At 34.6% G+C, this 19577-nt stretch overlaps 2 protein-coding genes across 8 annotated transcripts in view; one reads left to right on the forward strand and one right to left on the reverse strand.

The window, feature by feature from the left end:
- Window positions 1-19577, reverse strand: part of LOC309619161 (survival motor neuron protein) — a 261837-nt gene that overhangs the window by 7723 nt on the left and 234537 nt on the right. The gene's annotated exons all lie outside the window — the stretch shown is intronic.
- Window positions 7-19577, forward strand: part of RAD17 (RAD17 checkpoint clamp loader component) — a 29462-nt gene continuing 9891 nt past the window's right edge. For 2 of the 7 annotated variants that reach the window (XM_082373560.1, XM_082373566.1), the window contains exons 1-15: window positions 7-160; window positions 1389-1492; window positions 3391-3648; window positions 4187-4270; window positions 5743-5899; window positions 6789-6925; window positions 7407-7459; window positions 8741-8866; window positions 8960-9029; window positions 13590-13634; window positions 14248-14359; window positions 16341-16526; window positions 16825-16910; window positions 17031-17177; window positions 18648-18797. In XM_082373560.1, coding sequence (XP_082229686.1) covers window positions 145-160; window positions 1389-1492; window positions 3391-3648; window positions 4187-4270; window positions 5743-5899; window positions 6789-6925; window positions 7407-7459; window positions 8741-8866; window positions 8960-9029; window positions 13590-13634; window positions 14248-14359; window positions 16341-16526; window positions 16825-16910; window positions 17031-17177; window positions 18648-18797 — 1731 coding nt within the window. In that variant the 5' untranslated portion in view covers window positions 7-144. Of the gene's footprint in view, window positions 161-475; window positions 519-555; window positions 760-1388; window positions 1493-3390; window positions 3649-4186; window positions 4271-5742; window positions 5900-6788; window positions 6926-7406; window positions 7460-8740; window positions 8867-8959; window positions 9030-13589; window positions 13635-14247; window positions 14360-16340; window positions 16527-16824; window positions 16911-17030; window positions 17178-18647; window positions 18798-19577 lie in introns of those variants that run through there. The other 5 variants (XM_082373565.1, XM_082373562.1, XM_082373563.1 and 2 more) reach the window with 5 other exon arrangements.

Here is a 19577-nt window from a genome sequence, read left to right on the forward strand (position 1 = left end):
CGCGGAAGCGCCCACCGACCTGGAAGGTCCCCGGGAGGCGGGACCTCCAAGAGGGTTCCGCGCTGAGCCCGGGTGGGGCTGGGTGGTTTCCCTTGCACCTGGAGCTGAGCCTGGGCTCCACCGCTCCTCTCGGCCCACGAGGGGATGCAGCTACCGGAAGGTAAGGCTGCCGCGGCTGCGGCTGCGGTGTATATATGTTCTAGAGACGCGAGTCCATCTCTGCCTTCACGCCTTCCCAGACTCTCATGGCTCCTCCTCCCGACCTGCCCATCCCATCTGGGGATGAGACGGGTCGGGGTGCAGAGCTCTGGCCTGGAGCCGGGGCACGCGAGCTCATCTCGGCTTTCCCTTGACTAGCAGTATTAACGTTGGACAAATGTGTGAGCTTAGTATCCCCAGTGCAGTGTGTAGGATGGTGGTGGGTTTGCTAGAAATACTCTTCAGGTTCTCTTCTATCTCTGACGTCTCATTTCAGAAACCTGGTACCATCAAGGACAGTTGCCTGCTTTTTAAAGGAGGTAACTGTCAGTCTTGCTTTCAAAGAGCGACTAGAATCCTGACTATGACAACAGTCTGCGTCTTTTATTTCGACCTGCCAACTCTGTGTTTTCCACCTATGTAACGCTTTGAAACCGCAAAGCAAAAACTTCTCTAGTCGTGAACAATTTCTATATGTGTGTGTATGATTTGTTTTCTAGTGTGTGGAAGTATTTACACATAAATTATGTGTGACTCCAAACTATAAAGCTCAGTTTACAGGTTTGTAGACCTTAAAAAACTTTCTTTCTGGCTAACTTAAAACTGGTGAGTTCACTAGTTTGTATAAACGTTGAAGAACTATGAAAGTCAGAAAACAGTGTTGCCAAAAAATTTCGTAATAACGTATTCAAATAACAACAGTTATAGAAAAAGTTTACAGTAAGATATAAAGTCTTTGTCCAAAGTAAGTGATAAGTCTGAATTCATTGTATGGTGCTTTTTTTTGTTATTATTTTTGAAATTTTGGAAAATTTTTTGAAATTTTATAATTTGAAATGTGGGGAATTTTAATTTTCAGTATGAAAACTACACAAATAAAATTGTTTAATTTTTCTTAATGACAAAAGGTAGGTACTCAAATGTGTAGTTTTTCTGTTTTCTCTAATACATTATTGAGTTCATAGGAAAAACGTTACATCACCACAGATAATTTGACAGTTATAGTCATTAAAAGTAAAATTTATTTTAGCATTTTGATTTCTTGCTGCATGTATGTTTGCTGTGTTCTCTTTCACTAGTTCTTGAGCCTTACTTTTATTATGTCGTTGATTTTTATCAATATATATTAATTACTTCTGTTTTACAGTTTTTCTTAATTTGAGAATTTTTTTTGTCTTTTTTTCCCCTAGGTGAATTATACTTTAATGTACTACAGGTTGTATGCTACGGATGGGAACTATTAAAGTTTATAATGTCAAAAACTTTTCTTAGACCAAAGGTATCTTCCACAAAGGTATGATACACTAAAATGGCCATATGATAACTGCCAAAAGGAGTTATAAATTTTTATATGTGTTCCCAATGACTTATTACTGCTGTGAGAGTAATGGTGCCCAGTATTTGTTGTAATTAGTGATCTAAAAAGTTCAATAATAAATTGTGAAACAACTGTACACTGAAAACACAACCTTAATTTTGAAAAAATGTTTATTTACAATCCTGGTCACAAAGAAAAGGCTGAAAACTCTTGAATGAAAGAGCAATAGAAGAAAAATACGTGAGCTGTAGTTGGTGTTATAGCTTAACAACAAGCCCTGCTTCTTAGAAATTATGTGGTTCAGTGTGCCAGTTCTCAACAAGGCTAGCGGGTGGGTAGGATGGGTATCAGACAGTATACTGAAAGTTAGCTGTTTTCCTAGTGGTGGATCTGATTTTTCTTTTACTCTAAGTGAATTATTTAACTTTGCTGTTTCTCTTCCTCTTCCTCTTTTTTTTTTAAAGTAAATGGAAATCCACATTTACATAAGAAATAAAACTGTAAAATGTATAAGTAACATGGAGATAGGAATCGCTAGATCAGAGTTGCTATCAAGAGTTTTACTACTACTACTATTTTTATGTACTCTTAAAAATAGAGGAAAGGGGCCAAAATTGTAATACTAGTAATAGTCTTTTTAAAGAGGAGGAAATGAATTGGGTAGCTATGACTAAAATTTTTTTTCCAAAACGTCTTCATTTCTTTACCCACTGCTGATCATAATCCTAGATTCTGTTTATAAAAGGAATGAAGTTTGATTTCACATTCATAAAATACTTGTAAGTATTGCTTCTCCCGAGCCTACTTTCAGCTCCAACCTCTGTTTTTTGTTTTGTTTGTCTTCCAGAAAGGAACGCTGTCAAATAAATCGTTCACAACTATGGTTGGGTATTCTTTAAGGAAAATATAATCTTGTTAGTCAGGCAGGGAATTACAAAAGTCAGGTACTAAGCTAGATTTTTTTAGATTTATACTGTTGGAATGTTAAGAAAAAGTCCACTTTTAAAATTCTAATTATTAAAAAAAGAACGCTTTTTAATACTCCTAAATATTTTTAGGTTAAAATTGCTTAACTTAGCATTTTTCTCTATGTATTCTTACAAAGGATTTTAAAGAAAAGGAAATGTTGGAGGGAAACGTAGAGGGGTTAATAGTTTCTATAAACCAGAAGACCATGAAATAGAACTCACTGATTTTCCTGCTCTCTTAAACCAGTACTCTTTTTCCTAAACAAATCTGACAAATCACCCTCCCTGGAAAGCCTGCCTCCCTTTCATAAACATATTAGTTGCTTCATGAGCTGAAGAAAAATATAATCAAGTCATAATTACAAACTATTCATAGCTTCAGTATTCTTAGACCTATCTTCACATCTCTTAAAGCCAGTAGGGATTATTTGAATGTATAAAATGGTTCTTAGTTTGTGAATGTATTAACCTGGTCAAGGCAGAAGTGTTACTTTTCTTACTGCTCTACATGGTTAAAATAATGCCTTTTTTTCTTTATTCTGTTTTACTTCTTTTTTGGTAGGTAATTTTAATATTTGTGTTTCAGGGCTACAAATGAGTTTTTAAAGTATCAGTCTAATCTTTATTCTGGGAAGATTATAATTAATAAAAGGAATTAAGTTTGTATTCTCTATTCATTTATATGACATCCATCATTACCATGGTCAAGTAGATAAGTATACATTTATGCTTATTGTAAAGTACAAAAATGACTAATACAGAGTCAATTTTATTTAAAGAGTTAATTTGTGAGATTTTTATTTTAAATGTTACAAGTATAAGAATTTTTTTAATAGAGTAGTTTAGTTATATAGGGAATAGATGCAAAAAAAATGTAATAGTGTTTACGTGGTTTCTTTTTTTCAGACAACAAACTGGGTAGACTCATCATTTGATGATTTTTCGGAGACTACAAGCATCTCTACTATTACTGCCACATCATTAGGTGTGAATAACTCAAGTCTTAGAAGAAAAAAGGTGTCTTCCACACTAGAAAGTAGCAAATTTCCAGCTAGAAAAAGAGGAAACCTATCTTCCTCAAAGCAGATTTATGGTCTAGAAAATTCAAAAGAATATCTGTCAGAAAATGAACCATGGGTGGATAAATACAAACCAGAAACGCAGGTAACAAATGGCATACAAACAAGTCTACGTAATTTAGTTTCAGGAAGGAGAGGGATGTGCATTTTCAGATATTATTCATAAAAATCTTTCTGCCTAAATGAATTAGAAAAAGAATAATAATTTCTAGGTTTTTTATATTCCAAGGCTCAAATTTTCCCAACAGTTATTCAGAAGGTATACCATTGGTTATTTGTCTTCGATTTAATTTAACCCCCAACATAGACTTGATCCATTTAATTTTTTGCTAAATGTAATACCCCTCCCTATTAATCCTCTTCCCAAAATGTATTACAGGAGTTTAAAATATTTTATAATTGCATATGTGCCTCAAATTTTCATATACTGGGGTCAGTTTAAGAATAGAATTTTTCCATATCAATATAAAGAATTGAATTAAGTATAATCAAAAGGACCTTTTTATTACTATATCATGTTACTTGTTTCTAGTTTTTTTCATTAAAAATGTGTAGATTAACCTGTGCTGATGTATCAAAAATTTTTGAGTTAAAATGTTTTATTTGAAACTTGAAAATTTTAGCATGAACTTGCTGTGCATAAAAAGAAAATTGAAGAAGTTGAAACCTGGTTAAAAGCTGAAGTCTTAGAAAGGCAGCCAAAGCAGGTAACTAAATAAGAAATGTGTTTAAAAACATTTGGCCTCAGATGTTTCTCTGGCTTCTAGTTGGTTATAAGAAGTTAAAAACTTTCATGTTGACTTTGTTCTCATAAGTCCAGATCACCTGCAGTAGAAAACTGTCTGACCTTACTACTTCTTCCTCATTAAAACACTCAAGAGACTTTGCGTTTCCCCCTTGACTTGTACCTCTTTTTCCCTCTTATATATAAAGCATAGTAAACCATTAGGGTGCTAATATATTTAGCATATCAGATTATCTCACACTAAAGCAAGTAGGCAAATTGCATATTAGTTTCTGTATTAAATATAGCCTAAAATAGTCATTCATCTTACGCTTATGTTTTTTCTTTCACTTCCTAATTCCATAATTACCCTTGGCCCCCAAGCTAGAATATTCTCTCTCTCTCTTTTTAAACTTTTTTAATTTTGAGATTCTTGAAACATAAAGAAAAAATAGAATAGTAAAAATAGAATAGTAAGTGAATATTCATGTACCTGTAAAAAATACCCATCATTTTCTCCCATGAGTATTTTAACGTAAATTATAAATGTTTGGCATTTAATTCTCTAATGTTATCTAATGCTCAGTTCATACTCACATTTTTCCAGTTGTCTTTTATATCTGGTTTGTTACAACCAGTATCTAATCAAGGACCACCCGTTACATTTGATTGTTCTATCTCTTAGGGCTTTTAAAATCTAGTACAGTTGCCTTCACCTTCTCTTTCCACAAGCCGCACAGCATGACCAAAACATAAATAAATAAATAATAAAATTAAAGTGTAACTGGCTCTTCTCTGGGTCCAGGTATACAGGCCCTTATTTACTGTAGTTAATAAAGGTAAACAAATGAGCAAGGATTACAGCCCACCATTATGTGTAGGACATCTTCCCCTGATAATTTTTCAGTTTTAACTTTTTTATCAGATTTACTGAATGAGGGAATGTTACTGGTAGCTGCATCCTCTAGTCTGTCTTTAGAGTCCTGTCTCTGGTAATATATTTCTTAATATACATTTCTTAAAGAATCTGATATCTAAACTGAGGTTTTTCCATAAGAATATTATACTTATATAATATTGAAGTATATAATCCAAAGAGAGGTCTGTATTAAGGTTGAATTTTATGAGTTCAGGTAACCCCTGAAAATACTTGTTTCAGACATTACCTCTTTAATCTAGCTGAAGTTGTTTTAATTTGGCTACTGAGTAGTCCTTGGGAGGAACATAATGCAAGAATTGAGGAATTATCAGAAGCTATGCTTAGAAGTTCAGGAAATAAGATTCTCTTATCTAAAGCTGGTTTATTCCAGCTAGCATCATGAAATTTAGTCTGCTTATACCCGACATTCAGTAAATATCTGTAGAGGTAATTAATATTTAGAAAGAATATTCAAACATAATATTCTAGCATTCCAATGATTTTGATTTTTTATTCATGTTTATATTTGGTTTTAGGGTGGATCTATTTTATTAATAACAGGACCCCCTGGATGTGGAAAAACAACAACTATAAAAATACTGTCAAAGGAGCATGGTATTCAAGTACAAGAGTGGATTAATCCAGTTTTACCACAATTCCAAAATGATGATTTCAAGGAGATATTTAATCCTGGTAAGGTTTGCTCTGAAGGTAGTGGAAATAGTGGGGAAAGTCTGGTTTACAGGAAGTTTGTAACAAGCCCCCCATCTATATCTTTAAGATTTCTAAGACCCTACTGGGTATATGGGTTTTTTTGTTTGTTTGTTTATTTTTAAAATTTATTTATTTATTTTTGGCTGCATTGGGTCTTCGTTGCTGTGCGCGGGCTTTCTCTAGTTGCAGCAAGCAGGGGCTACTCTTCGTTGCCGTGCACGGGCTTCTCATTGCGGTGGCTTCTCTTGTTGCAGAGCACGGGCTCTAGGCACGCGGGCTTCAGTAGTTATGGCACACGGGCTCAGTAGTTGTGGCTCGCGGGCTCTAGAGCACAGGCTCAGTAGTTGTGGCGCATGGGCTTAGTTGCTCCGCGGCATGTGGGATCTTCCCAGACCAGGGCTTGAACCCGTGTCCCCTGCATTTGCAGGCGGATTCTTAACCACTGCACCACCAGGGAAGCCCAAAACTTATTATTAAATTAAATTAAAACTTACTGTTATTGAAAACAGCTCATTTATAGTCATGCACTAATTGGGAGAATCTTCAATGTGTAGGCAGAGTCATAAATATTTTTACCAATTGTATGACTTTTATACTAACAGCTGTGTTCTGAAATCAGTTAACTCCATATTACCTTCATTGGTACAGAAAAGTTACTGTTGTTCATAGTGACTTTTGTCTTTTGAAATGAATATTCTATTTTAAATTTGAACAGTTTTGCCTAATTAAAAAACAGTCTACAATATTGTGTGCTCCTTCATGTATATGTAAATGTATTCATTAATGTATATGTATATTACATACATATGTATAATATTGGTGTGTATATTTGGTTGAAAATAAAAGTATTAAATATGTTTCCTTTCAGAATCAAGCTTCCATGTATTTCCTTATCAGTCTCAGATAGCAGTTTTTAAAGAGTTTCTACTAAGAGCGACAAAATATAACAAACTACAAATGCTTGGAGATGATCTGAGAACTGATAAGAAGATAATTCTAGTTGAAGTAAGGACAGCTTTTGAAATTCTGCTATAACTATTGAGTAAACAATTGTAAGATATATTTTATGTGATAATGACATTTACTCTCTCCATAGTATTAGTACTGGTAAAATATAACATAAAGGCTTTGTGTAATAGAAGAAACCTAAAGTTTTTTGCAGTAAACTTGGATAGAGTAGCTACAGGTTAATGAACTTTAAGAATTTAATGGCCTAAGTATAGAAAGGCAAAAAACATTTGGAAAGTGACGTCTTAGTAAAAATGTTATAATCTGTAGTGACCCTAATGAATTTGCTATCAAAATCCCATTGATGTGTATTACTATTTAGGATACCAGCTATCTGATGTCTCCCTTAATTTCTACAAAAGTTCTGGTTACAGTACATTGAATAGATAACATTTTTCCTGTTTTGGTAAATATAAATCTGAAAATAAATTTACATGGGAATAAAACTGAGCTAATATTTCTCCTTTGTTTTTGGTAGGATTTACCTAACCAGTTTTATCGAGATTCTCATACTTTACATGAAGTTCTGAGGTGAGTTTCAGTGAACTTTTCTAAAACTCCAGATTAAATGGCAGGTGGTTTAAATTTCAACCTTGCTTGCTATCTTTTTTCTTTTTTTAACATCTTTATTGGAGTATAATTGCTTTACAATCGTGTGTTAGTTTCTGCTTTATAACAAAGTGAATCAGTTATACATATACATATGTTCCCATATCTCTTCCCTCTTGCATCTCCCTCCCTCCCACCCTCCCTATCCCACCCCTCTAGGTGGTCACAAAGCACCGAGCTGATCTCCCTGTGCTATGTGGCTGCTTCCCACTAGCTATCTATTTTACATTTGGTAGTGTATATATGTCCATGTCACTCTCTCACTTTGTCCCAGCTTCCCCTTCCCCCTCCCCATATCCTCAAGTCCATTCTCTAGTAGGTCTGTGTCTTTATTCCCATCTTGCCCCTAGGTTCTTCATGACCTTTTTTTTTTTTCCTTAGATTCCATATATATGTGTTAGCATATGGTATTTGTTTCTCTCTTTCTGACTTACTTCACTCTGTATGACAGACTCTAGGTCCATCCACCTCACTACAAATAACTCAATTTCGTTTCTTTTTATGGCTGAGTAATATTCCATTGTATGTATGTGCCACATCTTCTTTATCCATTCATCTGTTGATGGGCACTTAGGTTGCTTCCATGTCCTGGCTATTGTAAATAGAGCTGCAATGAACATTTTGGTACATGACTCTTTGAATTATGGTTTTCTCAGGGTATATGCCCAGTAGTGGGATTGCTGGGTCGTATGGTAGTTCTATTTTTAGTTTTTTAAGGAACCTCCATACTGTTCTCCATAGTGGCTGTTATCAATTTACATTCCCACCAACAGTGCAAGAGGGTTCCCTTTTCTCCACACCCTCTCCAGCATTTATTGTTTGTAGATTTTTTTGATGATGGCCATTCTGACCAGTGTGAGATGATACCTCATTGTAGTTTTGATTTGCATTTCTCTAATGATTAATGATGTTGAGCATTCTTTCATGTGTTTTTGGCAATCTGTATATCTCCTTTGGAGAAATGTCTATTTAGGTCTTCTGCCCATTTTTGGATTGGGTTTTTTGTATTTTTGATATTGAGCTGCATGAGCTGCTTGTAAAGTTTGGAGATTAGTCCTTTGTCAGTTGCTTCATTTGCAAATATTTTCTCTCATTCTGAGGGTTGTCTTTTGGTCTTGTTTATGGTTTCCTTTGCTGTGCAAAAGCTTTTAAGTTTCATTAGGTCCCATTTGTTTACTTGCTTGCTATCTTTTGTTATTTTAGGAAGTACGTGCAGATTGGTCGATGTCCTCTAATATTTATAATCTCTGACAGTCTCAGTGGAGGTAATAATCAAAGGTTACTGTTTCCCAAAGAAATTCAGGAAGAGTGTGCTATATCAAATATTAGGTAAGAATGAAATTTCTGCTTAAAATTTCATGTACGTACTGTATTTTTTAATTAATCACGTAACCACTATCTTTCTTTATAAAACTTTGACAGTTTCAACCCTGTGGCACCAACAATTATGATGAAATTTCTTAATCGAATAGTGACAAAAGAAGCTAATAAGGTAAGTCTTTTAAGAACTGATTAATTTGAATCTTACATTGTAATTATAGAAGCCAAACTTAAGTAGTATTATATAAACTTGAGGAGTTAGAGATACAAACTATTTCAGTTTTTAAAATTAAAGAATTTTAATTACGCTCATAAAGCACGTCATTTTAGAAAATGTAGGAAATACTAATTTTAAAAATCCTTAACCTTTTTCTACTTTTAAACTTAATTTTCTTTTTCACATTGAGGTAAATTTCCCTTTGCTTGGCTTAGTGTTCTAAATTGTATCTGTTATCAAGAAGCTGTTTTCTGGTATCTAGGTCCATTAGTCAGCAACAGTCCAACTCTACTTTTGTCCTGTTGTCACTTTTTAAAGATTTAATGTATTTTTTATTTTGATAAAAATACATATCATAAAATTTACTATCTTAACCATTTTATTCCAGCTTTATTGAGATATAACTGACGTATAACATCATGTAAGTTTAAGGTGTATGACACATTGATTTGATAAACTTATGTAATGAAAAATGATTACCACCATAGGGTTATCTAACACCTCCATCATGTCATGTAATTACCATTTGTTTTTTGTGGTGAGAACATTTAAGATTTTTTTCTCTTAGCAATTTTCAAATATGTAATACAGTATTATTAGCTGTATTATGTATTAGAAACATCTTAACCATTTTTAACCATCCAGTTCAATATTGTTAAGTATACTAACATTGTTCTGAAATAGCTGTACTTTTTTTTTTTTTTTTTTAATTTGGTTGCGCGGGGTCTTAGTTGCGGCAGGTAGGCTCCTTAGTTGTGGCATGCGAAATCTTAGTTGCGGCATGCATGTGGAATCTAGTTCCCTGACCAGGGATTGAACCCGGGCCCCCTGCATTGGGAGCACAGAGTCTTATCCACTGCGCCATCAGTGAAGTCCCTGAAATAGCTGTTACCTTTTCCCCCCATAAATTTATTTTATTTATTTATTTATTTATTTGGCTGCTTTGGGTCTTCGTTGCTGCATGGGGGCTTTCTCTAGTTGCGGCCAGCAGGGGCTACTCTTCGTTGTGTGCCTAGACCTCTCGTTGCAGTGGCCTCTCCTGTTGCAGAGCACGGGCTCCAGGAGCGCGGGCTTCAGTAGTTGTGGCACGCGGGCTCAGTAGTTGTGGCGCACGGGCTTAGTTGCTCCGCGGCATGTGGGATCTTCCCAGACCAGGGCTTGAACCCGTGTCCCCTGCATTGGCAGGCGGATTCTTAACCACTGTGCCACAGGGAAGTCCCATAGCTGTTAGTTTTAACGCATCATTTTTCTCTATCTTTCAAATCAAGATGATGTTAAAATAAATTGATGAAACTTCTACTCCCAGTAGCATGGTTCTAGGGGGCCCTACTGCTATAAATCAACTGGATCTTACATCATAATATATTTGGAGTGCTGGATCACAGGAACTGAGGGAATTCTCCAAGGGAGAGGTTATTTTGAGGATTAAACAAAATAATGTATGTATGTAGAGCACTTAGCTGAATAAGTACAAGTATTAATAGTGAAATATTAGAAACACCCTGAGTCCAGTAATAGAGGGAGCAGTTACTGTGGTGAACTATTATGTCATTAATTAGCGTTTTGAAAATATTCAGTGACATGGGGAAATACAATTTAATGTCAAGTTAAAAATAACAAGATGCAAAGTTATATGATAATTCTAACAATAGAAATGGTGTTTCCAGCCCTTGATATATCTGTCAAGCCCTATGCAAAGTATTTTTACGTACCTGATCTTATTAAACCCTCACCACAACCATACAGAATTATCCCCATTTTATAGGTAAGGAAGCTGAACTTTCGAGGGAAATAACTCGAATAATATTCCATGACTATTAAGTATCAGATGAGTTTAAGTTTTGTTCTGACTCCAATTCACTGTGCTAAAACAAAACATACAGTTGTCAATGACAACACAATGCACATATATACATAAACCTATACATACTAGAAGAAATACATAAAAATGCTAAGTGTGATTCTGGATGGTAGGATTACTTGTGATTTTTTTATTGTCTTTTTGAAAAAAATCTATGTTTTCTACTATAAGCATGATAATTATAAACTATATTTAAATATTTATTAAACATTGAAGAAATAAAAATAGCGTCATACTACTGTATCATGTTACTCACAACTTCTTTTAAGACTAAGTCATTAAATTGCAAATGGCATTTACTCTAGCAAGTTAGTAAAAGGAGATACCATAACTTCTTTGTTATGTGGTTAATGTGCTTTACCTTAAATAGTTGACCTGCAAGAATTTTAGAGCTAGTATACTTTTGATATCATCACTGATATGTTACATAAAAGGAGCAGCAACAAGCACAATATTTACATATAAATATAAATCAAATATAAAATGAAATGTTATGATACTGTCTGGAGTCTCCAAGGATGATAATGATAGTATAAGAAGATTTAAAGGAGAGTTTAATCTCTGGTATTCTGTAGCTTAGTTAATTATATTAGGGAAGAGTGTTGACATCTTAAGTGAATGAGTTATAATAAGAAAGAGTGTTGAATATCTTAAGTGTTTTTCTTTAAGTTAAATAAATGTTTCTCTGTATTCATAGGAAGAAAGATCTTTAGTCTTTTCTGATATCATGAGGTATATAAAGTGTGGAAGGAACTGCTGATCATACATCTTAGCCATATTTGCCATGTGCACAGTAATTAACATCCATAGTATTTTCTTCAGCTACCAAGGATTATAATTTCAAATTATATTTCCTTACTGGCAAGTAATCCATATCTAGAATTTTTCAAAAACAAGTACTCCTCTCAAAACAATTTTTAAGGTAAATATAGTCCCAATAAAAATAAAGTTAATCTGGAAGAGAAGGCATGAGCAAGAAAATTTTGTAAAAGAGTGATGAAGGGAGACTTGCTGTCTAGGTATTGGAACATAATATGATGAAACTATAGGAAGTACAGCAGTGTGGTATTAGCACAGTAATAGACAAATGGAAGAATAAAATGAGAAGACAGCACAGAAATAGATCAGTATGTGTAAATGGGAATTTTTTATATAATGGAAGTGGTATTTTACATCACTGGGGAAGGAAAGTAGACTATTACGGTTAACAACTGGTGTTGGAACAATTGGATATTCGTATAGAAAAACATAAGGTTGCCTCTTTAGTTCATACTATGCACAAAAATAATTTAAACCTTGATTAAAGATTTGAATACAAAAATTAGAAGAGTATTAGGAAAAAATACTGACTTTGGGTTGGGGGAAAGTCTTCTAAGCAAGAAACAAAAACCTGAAAGCCATGGATTTACTTCAGAAAAAATGGAAAACTTAGGAAATGACAGAAGGCATGGTAAACAAAGATAAAAAACAAGCATGAGAATGAAAGAAAATATTTGCAGTTTTTTAACAGAAAAGCATTAATACCTGAATATATTTTTATATTTTCTATTTATTTTATTTTTGGCTGTGTTGGGTCTTCGTTGCCGTGTGTGGGCTTTCTCTACTTGTGGCAAGGGGGAGCTACTCTTCATTGCGGTGCGCGGACTTATTGCGGTGGCTTCTCTTGTTGCGGAGCATGGGTTCTAGAGCACAGGCTTCAGTAGTTGTGGCTTGCAGGCTCTAGAGCGCAGGCTCAGTAGCTGCGGCGCACGGGCTTAGCTGTTCCACGGCATGTGGGATCTTCCCAGACCAGGGCTCGAACCCATGTCCCTTGCACTGGCAGACGGATTCTTAACCAATGGGCCGCCAGGGAAGCCCCACTAATACCTGAATACATAAAAATATGCCTACAAAAAAAAAAGGCTAAGAACAGAAGCCAGTACACAAAGAAATACAAATGGATAGTAAACATGAGAGGTGTTCAGCCCTACGTAGTAATCAGAGAAATTCATATTTAAACCAGGTAACATTTTTCACATATCAGAGTACAAAAAATTTAAGATTTATATACAGGGTTGCCAAAGATATGGAAAAATGAACACTCTCACCTACCATTGCTAGGAAAAATAAAACTGGTAAATGTTACAGACACTTTGAAGGGCACTCTGCTTCTACAGAAATGTTCATGCATGTTGGCAAAGGTATACAGTTGACCCTTGAGCAACATGGGTTTGAACTGCATGGGCCACATATATGTGCATTTCTTTCAGTAGTGAATGCTGCAGTACTACTGATCCATGATTGGTTGAATCCGAGGATGCAGAACCACGGCTACAGAGGGCAAGCTATAAGTTACACTTGGATTTTCGACTGTGAGGAGGGCTGGCGTCCCTAACCCCACATTATTCAAGGGTCAGCTGTATATATAGTATATATATAGGTCTGGAATAGTAAAAAAGTGGAAACAATGTAAATGTCCCTTCATTTGGGGAAATATTAGTTAAATTACTGTCTACCCATAATATTTTTTTTTAAATTATGTAGACTTAAAGGTACTAACATAGAAAGATCACAAAGAATGGTGTTAATTCATAGAATAATACATATGATATAATCCCACTTACGTTTAAAAAATTAACTCTGAATATACTTACAGATACTATATATACTTACAGATATGTGTGCACAAAAAGTGGTCTGGAAAGGCTCCTCCTAAAGTGGTAACAAATGTTACAAAGTTGGGATCTGTGGAGCAAAAGGATAACTTTCATAAAGAACTTTTGAAACAGCTTTGGTTAATAAAGTTAAAAATATATTGAAGATCGTAGCACAGTACTATTTTTCTATCAAGAGCTGAAATGGGATCATCTATGAACAATCACATGAATTCAGCTTAAGTTATGTTGTCAGTAACTATTAAGAGTTTCTGAGGGGGAAGAGAGGATAAGTTTTTCTTGTCTTATACTTGATCTACCAAGGGTGTGATAGGTGATATATCGTATTCACGTATTTATGCATTTGTGTGTGAGTGTGTGTGTGTGTTTATATATATTTGTATATATGTATGTATATAGTGAAAGAGAGAGAACTTCAAAATATAACCTAGTCCAAGTAAAAAAGTAAAACGATATTTTATAACCTTGAAATTTTACCTTAAACTGTGATGTCATTGACACTTGTACCTTCATAAGCAGACTACTGTTTAACATGTAGGCTTTTTAGCATTCAAATTGGAAAGATTCTATTATACTTCCATTAAGTTTAGAAAATAGGTGGTTTTGTTTGTTTTTTGCTTAGAAAATAGCTTTTTTAATTTTAATTTTTTCATTTTAGGATGGAGGAAAGATTGTTGTCCCTGATAAAACTTCTCTAGAGTTGCTCTGTCAAGGATGTTCTGGTGATATCAGAAGTGCAATAAACAGCCTCCAGTTTTCTTCTTCAACAGGTAACTGGAAAAGATACACTCTTATGGTATTTTATAGGTGACTAACTTTTTCTTAATGGTTCATGAAATGAAATTAAACTAAACATTTTAACTTAAAATTGGTATATACCTATCTCCACTTACTATTTTTTTATTGAGACAGTGTAATAAAATTACGTATGTACACATGCATACACACACCACTATGTGTCACCATATATATTTATATATCTGAGACAAAAGCTGATTTATTTACGTGGCTTGCCACTTTACCCTTCAAAGTTAATTTGGAATGAGACTTCCTGGGAGAAAATCCTGGCTCTGCCACTTCTCAGTGACTGAATCTTGCAAGTTACTTAATCTTTCCATGCCTTTATTTTTTCACCTTTTATATGAGAACCTGTCTGATCGAGATGTGTGAAGAGTGAGGTAATCCTTGTAGAGTGTTTATTCCAGTGCTTGACACACATTCAGTGCTCAAATGGCCAGCTGTTAATGAATTTAATAATAGTTCATATATGATATGTTTAACAAATGCATTTACACTTGTTAATATATAAAAAGGGTCCCTAGCCATGCTATAGTAAAGAGATAGCCCCACTAATAGCAATGAGTTAATTTTTGCACTTAATGATCATAATTTACTGCATACAGTCTTCATCAGAAAACATTTAACAAGTGACCTACTTGATGCTTAACATTGAGGAATTGACCTTAAAGAATTAAAAGCTCTTTGGAGATCTCAAAATGCACCTGAAATCCTAGTTTCTACCCACAAGTGTAACCTGTTCATTTAGTGACATCTGTTTTTCCAAATAACTCTACAGAAATAGACATCCTAACACAACTGAAACCAGAATTCTGCTTCTTGCTGTAGAAACATAAATGTAAATTGTGCTTAGGTTCACTACTAGAATTAGGGATGGGTCAGTTTGGGATCCTAACTACCATTTATAATGTTATTGCTCTGAGCTCAGAAATTTCAGAGGGAAGAAAATAATAGTGGGTCAGGAACTGTATTAGCAATTATGTTTTTTCATTTAATTCTCAGACCAGCCTAATGAGATAGACAATAGTAGGATTCAAACCTAGATCCTGTGTTTTTCTAATACTCCAGGCTGGTTTTCTGAAGTCATGCATTCTGAGTTGTTTTTGTTTTGTTATAAATTTATTTATTTCTGGGTGCATTGGGTCTTTGTTGCTGCGCAGGGGCTTTCTCTAGTTGTGGTGAGCGGGGGCTACTCTTCGTTGCAGTGCGCAGGCTTCTTATTGCGGTGGCTTCTCTTGTTGCGGAGCATGGGCTCTAGGCACCCGGGCTTCAGTAGTTGTGGCACACGGGCTCAGTTCCTCCGCAGCATATGAGGTCTTCCCGGACCAGGGATCGAACCCGTGCGTTGGCAGGCAGATTCTTAACCACTGCACCACCAGGGAGTCCCTGAGTTTTAAAAAGTAGATTTCCCAGTGAAATTTGAACACGGGCTTATTCATAAATTGGAGACTGCCCAAATCAGTAAAGAAGTAATATAGCATCGTCGTTAAGCATGGATTGCAGAACCAGACTGTCTGGATTCAAATCACTTACTAGCTGCTGACCTTTAGCCAGTTACTTAACCTCTTTATGTCTCATTTCTTTACTCTGCATAATAATAGTTCTCCTCTAATAGGGTTGTTATGAGGACTAAATTAGTTAGTACATACCATGCACCAAGAATAGTACCTTGCCATTAACACTGTGAGAAACCAAGGTGATATGACTATGTTAAGAGTATGTCATTGTGTATGTGAAAATTTGAAGTCTGTGTCATGACATACTTTTAGATGACATTTAATTTCGTTTTAATAGTTTAGTAACTGAAAGAGGACTCTGTATACTTCATAATTATTTATTAGAAAAACATTTAAATTAGAACACTTAGTGTAACTATATCTGAAATGTTCTCCGTTTTAATTTTCATATTTTAATTTTATTTTAAATGTTGTTTCTTGGGTGTATATTATTTAGGAAAGAACAATTTATGGCCAAGGAAAAAACGAATGTCTTCATTAAAATCAGATGCTCTGCTGTCAAAAGCAAAAGGAAGACAAAAACCTGATAGGATATTTGAAAATCAAGAGGTCCAAGCTATTGGTGGCAAAGATGTTTCTCTTTTTCTCTTCAGAGCTTTGGGGAAAATACTATATTGTAAACGTAAGAAAACCTTATACATTTTTAAAAAATCTGTTATTATCTTACAATTGAAATAAAATACATTTTTTAAAATGTCATATATTTGGTTCAGTTACAAGAAAGAGCTAGGACTAGGTCAGATACTCTTTGGCAGGACCTAAGAAAGGCATAGCAGAAAAATGTATTTAGATAGAGTATTTTTGGATTATGAGTGGGATTAAACATTAAAACCAACTGTTGAAAAACCTTCAAATGAGAGGTGCTATATAATTATAAAGGTGGTGTTATTTTTAATAACTCCAGACATTTTTTTTAATAGGAGCATCTGTAACAGAATTAGACTCACCTCGATTGCCTTCTCATTTATCAGAGTATGAGCGGGATACATTGCTTGTTCAACCTGAGGTAAAGTCTTTAATAACACTTAATACTATTTACACGCTGTCTACTATTAATATTAAATATGTGTCCATATAAATTTGACCACTGAATTTTTACCAAAATTATATATACTTCTTTTTATAGGAAGTAGTAGAAATGTCACACATGCCAGGAGAATTATTTAATTTATATCTTCACCAGAACTACGTAGATTTCTTCACAGAAGTGGATGATCTTGTGAGAGCCAGTGAATTTCTGAGTTTTGCAGATATCCTCAGTGGTGACTGGAATGTAAGACCATTTGACTTAAATGTTTTTGTTTATGACTATTTCCTCAGAATTGAGAAAGAAAGTTTACTTTTATTCATACTGATTTGACATTATTTTAAGTAACTTCTTAATAACAATGACAAAATTAATTCATCCAACCCAGTGAAACTTCAGCAGTGAATCTGATTTTTCGATAATAATATACACTAATTTTTTCTAAAGTTATTTTCTGATTATAAAACTAATACATAGTCGGAAAACTTGACAACCATTGAAAAGTAGACAGAAGGAAAGGAACTGTGCCTCTATCTTTTCTCTTTTTTTTTTTTTGGCCACACTGCGTGGCATGCGCTCTTAGTTCCCCGACCAGGGATCGAACCCATGCTCCTTCCAGTGGAAGCGTGGAATCTTAATCACTGAACCTCCAGGGAAGTCCCCTGTGCTTCTTGCTATACTTTCTGATGGTTTTTAAATTTATTTATTTATTTATTTGCACATTTGAAATTATTCACTATAAAGTTTGTATTTTTTCTTAACAGTTTAACTCTGCTCTGACTTGTATAGTAGTTACTAGACACTTGTGGCTATTTAAATTAAATTAAAAATTCAGGGATTTCCCTGGTGGTCCAGTGGGTAAGACCCTGTGCTCCCAATACAGGGGGCCCCAGGTTCGATCCCTGATCGGGGAACTAGATCCCACATGCATGCCGCAACTAAGAAGCCCGCATGCTGCAACTAAAGATCCCACATGCCGCAACTAAGACCCAGCACAGCCAAAATAAAAATTAAAAAAAAAAAAAAAATTAAAAAAAAAATTCAGTTCCCTGGTCACACTAGCCATATTTCCATCATTTAAACAGTTATGATACAGTTTCTGTTATATATTTAGAGTTTCATTATTCAGCGGTTGCATTTGCTTAATTTTTTTATATTGCTTCTTTTTTATTTTGAGATTTTCCAACCTGTTGACAAATAGAAAGAATACACAGTGACTACCTGAATACCTTTAACTTTTGTTCACCAGTTTTTCACATTTTTCCACATTTGCTTAATCTGTATTGACACACTTGTTTTGGCTGAATAATTGGAAAGTAATTGTAGCATCACAACACTTAACACTTAAGCATGCATAAGGACATTGCTTTATTACAACCACAATAGCATTATCATACCTAAGAAAATAAACATAAATTCAGTAATATAATGTCCTTATTCCTGTTTCCCCAGCTATCTCAAAAATGTATTTAAAGTTATTTCCACCACCTCCATCCAACATCCAGTTAATATTCACGCATAGCGTTTGATTATTATGTCACAGTTGAATTTTCTTCAAAATTTTGTAGCACTATTATTTTTAGGGCTGTGGTGAGGTTGAAAAAAATGAACATACAGTAACTAAATATGATTAGCCTTTTTTGGGGGTCAGTACCAATAAGTACAGTTTTATAAATCTCTTATTTTCTTTATTTCACATCTTGTCTCCTTCTCTAGATGCGCTCTTTACTCAGGGAATATAGTACATCTATAGCTACGAGAGGTGTGATACATTCCAACAAAGCCCGAGGATTTGCTCATTGCCAAGGAGGAGGAACAAGTTTTCGACCCTTGCATAAACCCCAATGGTTTCTAATAAATAAAAAGGTAAAAAAAAAGAATTGTACATTTTCGAAGAGTGAACTATTTATGGTATGTGAATTATATCTCAATAAAGTTGGTTTTTTCTTTTAATTGAAAAAGAAAAGTGATCTTTCATTCTTAATGAGAAATAGTTGCTAAGGCCCACAGTTTTCTTAGAATTATGATAAAACATAAAAAGGACAGTCTTCTTAAATGCTTAGTCATTTTTTTAAGGAAAAAGCACTCAAAAATTGAAAGCATATACCTATTTTATTGGCATCAAAGTATACAGGCCTACCTCGTTTTATAGCACTTTTAAAGCGTTTCACAGATAATGTGTTTTTTACAAATTGAAGGTTTGTGGCAATTCTGCATCAAGCAAGTCTATCAGCACCATTTTTCCAACCGCATTTGCTCACCTCGTGTCTCTGTGTAACATTTTGATAATTCTAGCAGTATTTCAAACCCTCTACCAGCAAAAAGAGTATGACTGGATGACGGCTCAGGTGATAGTTAGCATTTTTTAGCAATGAAGTATTTTTTAATTAAAGTATGTACATTGTTTTTTTAGACATAATGCTATTGCACACTTAGGAGACTATAGTCTAGTGTGAGCATACCTTTTTTTTTTTTTGGCCACACCGAATGGCATGCAGGATCTTAGTTCCCCGACCAGAGACTGAACCCGTGCCCCCCTGCAGTGGGAGCACAGTCTTAACCACTGGACCACCAGGGAATTCCCAAGCATAACTTTTATATGCACTGGGAAACCACAAAATTTGTGTGACTTGCTTTATTGTGATA

This window comes from Balaenoptera borealis (assembly GCF_965194805.1).
Source record: "Balaenoptera borealis genome assembly, chromosome: 2".
NCBI classification, from domain to species: domain Eukaryota; kingdom Metazoa; phylum Chordata; class Mammalia; order Artiodactyla; family Balaenopteridae; genus Balaenoptera; species Balaenoptera borealis.